Raw genomic sequence first — 12,192 nt, forward strand, 5'->3', positions numbered from 1 at the left:
GATTCACGATTAAGTGCAAGCCAAAAGTTACTAGTGGAGCTAGAAAGTTGTAGGAGACAATAAAGAGTTGCACTTATCTCTCTGCAAAAAATTATATTCAAATCCATGTTAAACATTGGATCTTTGCTCACTCTGAAAACATGCTGTTATCCATGTTAATTGATAAGAGAGATCAGGTAAAGAAACTATGGCTTTTAAGTTGTATTATCAACGTTCGATCTAGAAAACAAATCAGCAAACAAGTGAGAATGTTTGAGATCCCAAAAATATAATGATATTATTTCTTGGCATGATGAGAAAGCTTTTACAAGTCATTTGTCAGCATAGGATTTAGAGATTACAGGAAGCTGAGAATTTAAATATGACTTTCAAATGCACTCTTTTTGAGCTTCCATCACTCATTCAAGAGGTTGAAAGAACTGTTAAAGAGGTCACTGCCTCTCCCAAATTGCTCTGCGACCATAAGAAAAGATCAAGCTTACAAAAAACAAGGCTGTTTGAAAGAAATATCCGGCAAATCTACCACACAAAGAAACAATTCAACTATTGAAGACAAATCTAAGAAATAGGATGAGGAAGGGAGGGCATGAGTGGGACTCAAAAAGCAACCATCTTTTCGTGGTGAGTCCTGGGTTGGTAGTTCCACATGAGCTACCAACGAGTTGCACGTAGTGGGGCAATAACAAAATGATTAAGAACAATTTTGAATGTGATTTAAATAAATATTGAAAAAAAAAATTAAATTATAAAAATGTTCAAAATATCAGACATTTTGGAAAATTGATGAACTTTGGACGAAATGCGCAGACTGAAACCATAATCTAAAATGCTTTTAAAAAACTCTTTGTACATTACAGGACTAGTTCCGCCATTTAATTCCCACCCGTCATCATTTTTTTCATTTCTAATACTTGAAAAAAAATTTGAAAAATCTAAAAAAAATCAAAAATTTTAAGTCAATTGTGCACATTTAAGATGAGGTCATAAAAATGAAATATTTCACAGGTTCGTTACTAAGCCTCAAACACAGTAATTGAAAGGTACTCGTTTCCAAAAATCAAATATTCATTTTTTTCACTCCCCTACTGTACAGTACTATCATAGTGCGGAATTTTATTATTACGATAAACTGCAAGTACCGTACTGTTTTATTTTATGTTCAATAATGCAGATTTTTAAAGTAGAGTATAAATTCACTCCTTTGTGTAAGAAATTGTAAAATATAGTTAAGAAATGGTTTAAAACAGTTTGAGATGTGTTTACAAATATCTAAGATAACTAGGTATGTTTAGAAAAAAATTGTATGCACACCTTTTTCCACAGTGCGAGATTTCAACTTTCACGAGGGGTCTTTGAAAGCATCCCTCGCGTAAGTCGAGACTCGACTGTACGTATGAGATAAATCATAAATACAGCTTGCTCATGAAAATATTGAATTAAAAGATATTATGAAATATTTTAAGTTATTTAGTTTATTCTTACCTTCATAAGAGCATCAGTGTATTTTAAAAGCCATCCCATAAGAGCATGTCCACATTCATGAAAAGCAATTACCCTTTTCTCCTGTGGAGAAATAACTTGAGTTCTCTTTTCCGTACCTAAAACAAATTTTACTGTAATCAATATTCAATTGAACAATTCATTGATTTCAAATATCTAAATAAATTCGAAATGATCAGGGATCTATTCAAATGTTACCATAATCTATTAATGGACCCTTCACAACACACCAAGCAATCACATTGGACATTTTACGAAATTCCGATCAAATAAAATGGACCCTTCACAAAATTCCAACCAATGAAATAGTACCTCTCATAAAATTATTTATAAAAAGCAAGAAGTAAATCGTAATAATTCCTGGGCAATGTGCAATCTGCAAATAACACACACAGAAGAATGTTGTTTCTGGAGATTTGAGTGTACATAAGTTGTAACTAAAAACATTTCATCATGTTGAAATTAGGGCTGATTAAAAAAAAATAATAAATAATGAATGAAATAAGGCCACATGAAATTTCATTGATAACAATTGAAAATAAAAGCAACAATTAACAAAACTCTTAATTGGGAAAATGGATCCTTTAAAAAAATTGTGATAGCAGTAGAGATGAAAACAGTCCGAAAACAACTAGAAAATTTACGAAAAAACAGAAGAAAACCATTTTTTTTCCTAAGGGGTTTATTTCCACTTCGGAAAAATTGTAAAAATGAATTTTTTCAACTTTTCAGGAAGTTTTAACTGAAATTTTCACCAAAAAGTGATTAGAAATTTCTCATACTTCAATTTTGATGCAATTTCTTCCCCCCACCCCCACCCCTTCCCTGTATGTTATAAAAAAATTTTGAAAAAAAAAATAGAATTGACTTCACAAAATTGCTCTAAAAAGTGAAAAATAATTTTATTCTTTAAACATCATCAATAATACTCTTAAGCATAATTTTTGAAGCTGGCGCAAAAACAAAAAGTAAATTTCAGTGTAACCATGCTTCATTCAGACAGGGACGTAGCCAAGGGGGGAGGGGTCCATGGGGTCCAGACCCCCCCCCCTTCCTGATAGGTCACTGTCCTCCTGCACTAACATAAACAGAATTTTCCAACAAAAAAATTATTTTTTGGAAAAATTTTTTTGTTCTAAATATTTTTATTAATCGACAACTTTCTCACGTTCAGTTTAGTTCAGAACAATAGAATCTCTAGGATTGGTGGTAATTGGGGGGGGGCATAAGTCTTCAACCCGTGGTTCGTGTCGCAGACCTGCCGAAAAGGAGACATTATCTTTGTCCCCTGCCTCGCAAGAAAATCACCCAGCAGCGAGCAGCGAGTGAATTCCTAGTTCTCAGATTTAAAACCATGCCCCTCCCCGCAAGGAATCGCCGGCAGCTCGTAAACAAACATTTGTTGTTAACGAAAGATTGATGAGAGTCATCAATGATGAAAATGGTCGGAGACAGGAACTTTGTAGGAATGTTTTTGCGGGAAGGTCACACAAAGAGGAAAGCGACACTTGCCCTCTGTTTTTTTATTATTGGACAATCGTGGGGTCCGTTGGGGTCAGCCGCCCTTGTAATACAGCGCCGTCTTTTTAGAAGGTGCCTAAAGGCTCCTAGTCATGGAAAGCGCAGAACTCTGGTGACAGGTCGCACATTCACTTTTTCTATCGCTGCCATTGGTATTGGGTCGGTAGCACGAATGTTTTCCTCCAAAGTTGAAAGGGAAAAATCATGAGTAGAACCATAAAAACATAGGAAAAAATTAGCCGACCCCTCCCCCTCCACCCCACAGGGTAAGTTGTATTGCAGTTTTTTTTAATGTTTTTGTTTTTCTTTTTTTAACAATAGGAGCAATTTTATGCATTGCTTTCGCATTTAAAAATTTTGTTCAGACAAAAATGACATCGAATATCATTTCATTTTTTAACTAATCAATTCAATTTATTTCACTTATAATTTTTATTCGTAGCAATAATTGATTACTTATATCATTGTGTCCCGGAAGCTCGCAACTTTTACCATTGATTAAATGTCTTTTTACAACCATAAAACTAATGTCTGGAAATTCGTTCTGAATATTTGTTCATTTTCATCACAAGGTAACAGAGAGTTTTTTTTTCTTTCACTCTTTCTGAGCAAAAATGTAACGAAAAGAAATAAAAATTTTTGCAAATGTTTTATCTTTTGTGTTTTAGAAACGATCTATAAAAAAGGGAAAAAAACCATGCATCTGGAGGTTAAAAAAAAGATGAATAAATAAAGGTTAATACTAATGTAACAAAATTGATTTCAACGATATCAAAGTTTAAAAAAATGACGATTTCAATAAAAAAAATTTTGAATGTGTTCGGTTTTTTTTAAATTTGGACTGATTAACGCATTATTTTAAATCATTATTTTAAAATACTAACTGAATTGTGTTCACGAGGTCAAAAGGAAAAGTTATCAATTAGTTTAACTGAAAATATATATTTTTTCCTATCTTATAGTTCCATTTTTCGAATAAAATACTATATAATATTCGTGCATATGCTTCATTTAGCAAATTTTTTGATAGCTATTTACTGACTTTTTTGTATTCAAGAATTATTTAATAAGTATCTGTACATTAATGGTTAAAAAGCACAGTAGACTCCAAATGCAAAAATAATATAGTTGTTATTCTTGTTCTCATATATATAATAGCGAATGATTGAGTAACACTCCTGACGTCATCAATAATGAAACTCGCGCCACGCCGTGATAATTTGATAACATGTTTTAATAATGTTTAAAATACTGGGAAAGGCTTTATTGTGACAAGGCTGAACGCTGAACTTGTTCCAGTAACTTAGCTGATTTACTGGTTAGACTGTGTCATTTCAGGCAGGGCTGCGGAGTCTGAAAGAAAATGGCCGACTCCGACCCCGACTCCGACTCCTGGATTTTGAAACGCCCGACTCCGACTCCAACTCCGACTCCGAATTTTTTTAAATTTTTTTAATTGTATTTTTTCAACTCCTTCTCTCCATTCAAGGGAAGGGGGAAAACCTCTTAACACAGATTGAAATATTAATTCCTTTTTATGAAAATTTCGCATTTTGTGTTTTATTGTAAACCCAAGACGCCATACAACATTAGAAATTCAATTTAAAAATCAAACTTTCCAATAGTTACGAGTTAAAAAGTGAGATGACTTAAAAATCCCTTTTAAAAATTTTAAAAAGGATTATCTGTAATTTTCCCCCCTTTAATGTTTAACAAATAGATATTGATCAAATCGTGTGCTTTCAATTTTTGTAAGCTGTAACTTGAGAGAAAAAAAAACTTTTTTTCTAAATCCAAGTTCTTGAGAGAGGGTGGTTTGCCCCGGGTGACACCCATCTGGTAGATGACACCCAAAGTTAATTTCAGAGTTTACAAAAAAAATATAAATACTTTAATTCTGAAAATTTTCACGAATATATTTTAAATTACATTTCATCAAAAAAATTTCAACGAAAATAGGGCACATATACGTCAGGAGCTAATTTTACATAAAACGCGGCGGTATACAAATTTGTACGAATAACTTTTACTATACCTATATTTCTTCTTCGCTAAATTTTTAATTTAAATTTTATTGGCTGCTTTAGAATTAACCAAAATATGAAGATTTTAAGATTAACTGCAATTCTTGAGTGTTGTAATCAAGAAATCATTTACTTATTTTGTTCCATACTTTTTAGTGAGAACCAAGCTTACAGAAATAGTCTTAATAAAGAAAAAAAAATTAGATTATTTCATCGAATCTTTTGGATTCGTGCTTTCGCGCCAGAACTTCTTTGAATTTGCCGATCACACTTAAACGTTTCAACCTTAGCTACGGGTGTCAACTTACTAATTTGTTACGTTTCTTTTACTATTTTCTAAGTGAGATCGAACAAAACACTATATTTCATTTTTATTTGAAAATGATTACTTGAAAATGTTAGGCAACAAAACCGTTTGCTGACAGTTGCTATTAGTTAAGTTAAAAAGCAAGCAAACTAGGGGACGGCTACAGAAAGTTCGGTAAGCATTCAAGCTAGCTAATTTCCATAATGGCAGTTATTTTCTCATTAGTATCTTTTTATACATGTAATCGAACCAATTGGTAATCAGTTTTTAAAAAATGCAAGGAGAGTCAGTGAAAAGGAAAATAAAAAAGAAGCCCGGAGTCGGAGTCGGCATGTTTTCTATCGACTCCGACTCTTCGACTCCGACTCCACAGCCCTGATTTCAGGGCACTGAAGAATCGAAAAAGTGGTCAACAATGAACGTTATCTACTGAAGCTTATAGTTAATCCACTGGAGTTAGGGTTTAAAATGTCAACTATCAAAATGTCACCAAACAGGCAATTTCTTCATTCAAATGTGGAGTCAATTTTCACCCCTCATATCTTGACGGGCGATTTTCTAGTTGTTATATAATTTCAAAATATCAATTTAAATCGTATCTAGATTTTTAATTTACACCTTTTCTCAGAGTTTTTAAAAAGAGATTTGTCTTTTTTTAAATCTTTAGATTATAACATCTGATGACTTAGAGCAAAATGTTTGCTAATTGAGTCTTTAAACTACCTATAAACCTTTCATATTTGTCACCGAAATATGATTAGCTTGTACACTATATCTAGTTTTGGTGCTGCCATGTTATCACAAATAGGACAAAGATTACCTCCTAAAGGATCGGAATCGGATGACTACCGCCAAATGTAGAAATTTAAAATTTTCATATTTCCATATTGTTAGTAAAATAACTAGGTTTAGAGTGTCAAATTTTGTTGTAATGATTCATTAGTGTTACTGTCGGTCATTTCCCCTACAGTTGTTGTTTAAATTGAAATTTTAAATTTAGAATGGAACATTTTGCACAGAAGTTGTTTTGAATCAGCTTAATGAACAGAACTACGGATTTGATTTAGTTTATTTGTTTTCCTGAAGAGGGGTAAAGACTATACATAAAAATACTATGTATATACAATGTGTTCGTAAGTGCATTTATTCATTTTCCTTAGTTCTAAAAGTAATACTTCCTCTTATCACTCTTAAATGACTCTGCATGCAAAACTGCTTAAATAGAAAATGTCCAAGAAAAATGTTTAATATCTTTGATGGCCTAAAAATAGTATTTATAAACAAATTATCATTCAAATTTTGTTCAAAATTTTGACAAAGAAATTTTACTGTTTAACTTAATTCATCGTAAATACCATAACTGATCCTTAGATATCTATTTTAGCAATAAATCACAAGAAAATACTTATTAACGAGCAAAGACACTTCCTATGTATTTTAGTTGTTTGAACAGCCTTAATAATGTTTTCCTAAGCTTTTATATGAAAATACTATAAAAAAAGGATGAAGATGAGAAGTATCATTCCATTTTTTTATCGTTAAATGAATTCTAAAAAATTTAATGAATTAAGAAACATTTCGAGCTTCTGTTTAATGAGCCTTGGCGACATTTTCGTCCATACAAGCATTAAATGCAGCCCAAAATCCAATTCGAAACAGTCAGGAGTGGGGAATTATGGAGCATTTATTGAGTTATTAGACAGTTGATATTGTAGTGAAAATAAGTTTTTTTTTTTTTGAAATCAAATATATTGCAAAGCTTTAATTATCATACCTTTATTACATCATTACATAATTAAGCTAATTATCATCCTCATTAATTGTAGTTTTGATTGGATTAGTATTAATTTATACAACTAACAGTTAATGCTTCTGATTTAGCATGCTTCCATTTTTAAAGTCCGTGCAACCTTGGACCCCCCCCCCCCTTAACAAAATCCTAGCTACGTGCCTGATTCAGATTTTTTTCAGAAAATCATCCAAAGTTAGGAACGAAACATTTATATTGTTACTCAAATATGCTATCATCAATGCATAATGAGTGTGGTAGTGAAGAAACTGGGTCTGCTTAAATTTATAGTTGTAGTTGAGTTATGACTTTGAATGTTTTTATCCATCATTTTAGAGCCAACTTCAAAAATTATGTTTAAGAGTATTATCGATGGTATTCAAAGAATAAAATTATTTTTCACTTTTTAGAGCAATTTTGTAAAGTCAGTTCTTTTTTTTTTTTTTTCAAAAATTTTTTATTTCATTCTTTTTAGTGTGAATGTATTTTAGAAATAGTCATCATAAGACCTTTTTTTTACCATAAAAATGCTCCACACTAAAAAAAAAATACCATAAACGCACCTTAAACTTTAAGCGATTGGCACTAAAAATTTATCTTTGTTCCTCTCCGGAATTCATTTGTGTGTTAATTTAATTAAACCATTTAAGTATTACTTTTTCCCAAACTAATTTACATTTCACAGCATACAAGTTGCTTGTGAAAAATTTGTGTCTCTTTAATTAGCCTTGATCATCTGCCATTGGCATAGATGATAATGATAAAAATATTACTATAGTTGAGGCAAACCTAACCTGGTAGCATTATGAAGGCTAAGCAGATCCTAATCACTGCATTACCTCGATTCCAGGTTAGGCTTACCCCTACTATAAAGCAATGACACTGAAGAAACTTGATGAGACAAGCCTTCATTCAAAATTATCATTATAATTACTATTAATGTTACTGTTGTTTAGCACCAAACTTTTGTAACAATGAGTTTTATATATAATCATTTAATAGCAAAAATTGTATGAAATTAACTGTTTTTTGCCCATATTTTTTGTTCTAAAGAACAAATATGGTCAAACAAAATAATGGGACCTAAGTTGATCCATCCCCTATCCATTAAAAAAAGAATTATCAAAATTGATTCACTAGATGAGATGCAGCGAGTGGACAAAAAAAAAAAAAAAAAAAAAAAAAACATACATACGGTATGAACTGATAACCACCTCCTTTTTGAAGTTGGTTAAAAATACTGTCTAACTTTGATAATGTAAGTTGTTGTATGATAATATAATTTCCATATAGATCAAAAAACATTTAATACTCTTTGTAAAAAAATTTAAACCAATATCTTCAGTGAAAAATTTATTTTCCTTTTCATAAAACAAACAAGCATAACTTTAATCACAAAACTATGTTTCTGCTGACTGAGCGAACCAAATGTACAGGGTGCAGCAAAAAAAAAAAATCCAGGCAAGCAATTTTCCATGTGATTTTATTAAAAATAAACTAACAAACACAAAAAATAATAATATGAGAAGATCTTTAGCAAAGAATAAATTACTTGGTTTAAAACTGGCCGCCTCTTGAAGCAAAACAAAGGGGCAACTGATTGAAAATTTTCATTCAAGGACCGCAAGTCCTTTAATCAATCCTATTCCTTATAAAGCAAAAGGTTTAGAGAATCCAAACTTATGTGTAGTTTAGAGTAGACCTTTGACTCTAAAACAGACCATACAATGTAATAAATGTGCTTGAGGTCTAGCGAGTAGAGCGTCCACTCTAAAGATGATATCATGTCAAAAACAATGCACCTTGCACCACTCGTTGTTTTGAACGTGTGTTGGGTCAAATTGAAATGTTCAGTCTACATTGCTGTGCTGAAGTGCTCTGAAGTACAATAGCTTCTAAAATGTACTTCTGGTACACTTTTTGATTCATTTTATATCCCTCATCCATAAAAAAAAAAACAGAGATTTTTTTTTGTCGCTTGTCATGATTCCATCACAGACAAAGCCTGACTTCGGATTTTGGTGATGTTTTACAGAAATGTTCACTGTTCGTTTTTGTACACTTTCCGAACATTGACTATAATTTCTAAGCCACTTGAAGAAGCATACCGCATCAAATACTGTTTCTCGAGGCAAAACAAGCAAACAAACTGTAATTCTACTTGGTTAAACAACTTTAAAATAGCAGGTCTTTTGCTTAAAACTGTAAGAAAGCCATAAAACTACACAAAAACTAGGAGATATATTGTACATTATTTTCTAATAAAGTGAGACACAAAAATAAACAACAATCATTGAAATAAAATTACTTTACTTAAATTCAATGATGCAATCTTTCTCCGAGTTCCTTTTTTTTCATTTATTTATTATTATTATTATTTTTATTTTTTTTGCCACACCCTCCAGTTGAGCTTAAGCAGAGAGATTGTGTTTTAAAGTTTGGCTCTTCTATATATTTGATTCAGATGTCTTTTTTTTTCTAGAATTTATTTTTAAAAAAAATACTTCCTGATGCAATTACCCTAAAACATTTTATTTGTTAAGTAAAATACAAAATAGAGAAAAACTTGGTTATACTAACTCAGTTTTCAAAAGTGTAGGCATGACTACTTTTACTACTGTGCTTAGCACGGCCGTATGAATAAACTGAAAATCCGGTTTAAGTTCTGGTTCAGCTTTATAAACTACTTGCAAAAATACCCAGCGTTGCTAGTTTCTTTTGTTTTCTGTTTTAAATGAAAGAAACCAAAACACACCGCTTTGACGTGATTAAAAATCGAGCTTCTTCCTTACCCATAAAAGTAAAATAGCAATAAGTATAAAAAACCAACGAATAATAATTTAGAATCAAAAGGCACGAATTTAAGCATATAAAAATTTGAAGAATTTCCAAAATATAAACTAACAAAAACAAAAATCACTAAAAAACCGTGCGCTAGCTTCATTTAATTAAATAGTACACACACGCACACACAAAAAGAAAAAAAAAAGTTCTCTACTATATTTCCCTCGAGATGCGAAAAGTAGAGTTTCCAAATGTTTAAATGACTTTAAACTCATGTTTGCTCCAAAGAAGCCTTGATTCAAAATTTACATTATGATTACTTTTAATATTGCTGTTGTTAGGTAACGAATTTTCGAAACAATGGGTTTAATCTTTAATCATTTGATGTGGAAATTATATGACATTTACTGTTTTCGATCACGACGTTTTTAAACTAAGTTTTTTAGCAATAAATTATAGACTAAGTTGTTTCCTGATAATGTAGCTATCTATGGTGAAAAAATGGTTAAAATCCGCCCAGTAGTTTTGAAGTTTACCCCGGACATCCGGACAGAAGCAGCACTTCATGTATAAAGATAAGGATGCAACTCCTAAGAAAGCAATAAATATCATGCTTACTCCGGAGAAGTCTTGATTCAAAATTTACATTATGATTACTTTTAATGTTGCTGTTGTTAGGCAACGAACTTTCGAAACAACGGGTTTAATCTTTAATCATTTGATGTGGAAATTACATGACATTTACTGTTTCCAATCAGGATGTTTTTAAACTAAGTTTTTTAGCAATAAATTATAGCCTAAGTTGTTCCCTGATAGTGTAGCTATCTATGTGGAAAAAATGGTTAAAATCCGTCCAGTAGTTTTGAAGTTAACCCCGGACATCCGGACAGAAGTAGCCCTTTATGTATAAAGATTACGCAGTTTTGATTTGGGGTTTCTGTTGGAAAGGAAAAGAAAAACCAATTTTGCTTCGTTTTTGACTTAGATTGGATTGAAAAAAAAATCAAAACTCAATAGCTTTCATTTTCAGACAGTAAAGTTACACTGTAAGGATAGGACATGATACTTATTTTTCTTTCAAATAATATCAATCTTGTTTAAAAGTCAAAAATTGCAATTATTACTTCAAGTTTCAAAGGCAATCTAAAATAGAAAATGTAATTGTTATGACAAATGTAATTGTTATTACACATATTACTCAATATTATTGGTTGAATGATGACTTGATTTATTTCTGGTATTTGACCAAGAAAGCTGTAAGTTATAAAACAGAAAGGTTTTTTTTTTCCTAATTGAACTTACTTTTATGTGTATTTCAGCTAAGCAGAAAAAGATGTGCGGACTGCACATTATTTTTTATTGCTTAACCCTTTATATGTTCTAAGAAACACAGAGCTATTAAGAAACCCTTTTTTTATTAAGAAAAAAATCAATTTTTCCATTTTTCCCGAAAAAAAACGGTTTTTTCCACCACTTCAAAATTTCCAGAAATTTTACATCTCTAGATAACAGAAACAAAACCTTTTCAGACAAGAGTATAAAAATCTAAGAATCCCGACATTTCTATCCATGCACATGTTCATTACATTTCTTTTTTTTTCTTACAATGTTTATTTTCAAATTATGCGGCACACCATTCCATTTTTTTTTCTTTTTCTGAAAGTAGGTGTTGACTTACACACAGGAATTTGAAGAGTACAAAAACAGAACCATGCGAAAAATCCAAAATAGACAACAGATGATGAAAAAATGATAATCGAGAACAAAAAAAATATTTAAAATATTCAAATGCAACATTTAATAATTTTATCATAATATAAAAATAAGTTTTTTTTAAAACATCAATAGGTATCTACACCGTTTTGATGAATGTTATGTATTAAACAAGCTAAAAAAATTGCCAGGAGCCAGATCTCTTTTTATGAGTGTGGTAGAAACAGATATTACAAAGAATTCTTTTACAGGGTTGCCAACCTTGGAGGAATAATTTGAGGGGCATCTGTGGTGATTTTGAGTCGCAATTTGAAGTTTTGTGGAGCAGTTCGGTATTTTGTACGAAAAACAATAAAAATAACTAAAATCACGTATCTGAAAATTTGTTTCGAGCTTAAATAATCATTTTAAGCACTAGTATGAAAAATAATTGTTTTGAAGTTAATAAAATAGCTTTAAGCACTATTTCAATCTTTGAGTATAAGCACCTTTAATTTCCCATATTTGCATGTTTGACATGATAATAGCAAAATATAAGCTTGAAAACATTCGAC

At 31.1% G+C, this 12,192-nt stretch overlaps 1 protein-coding gene across 1 annotated transcript in view; it reads right to left on the reverse strand.

The window, feature by feature from the left end:
- LOC129217403 (paraplegin-like) overlaps positions 1-12,192 on the reverse strand; it is a 79,277-nt gene that overhangs the window by 21,842 nt on the left and 45,243 nt on the right. The window contains exon 15 of the mRNA XM_054851700.1: positions 1,483-1,598. Within this exon, the coding sequence (XP_054707675.1) occupies positions 1,483-1,598 (116 nt within the window). The remainder of the gene's footprint in view (positions 1-1,482; positions 1,599-12,192) is intronic.

This window comes from Uloborus diversus, chromosome 2 (assembly GCF_026930045.1).
Source record: "Uloborus diversus isolate 005 chromosome 2, Udiv.v.3.1, whole genome shotgun sequence".
Classification (NCBI taxonomy): domain Eukaryota; kingdom Metazoa; phylum Arthropoda; class Arachnida; order Araneae; family Uloboridae; genus Uloborus; species Uloborus diversus.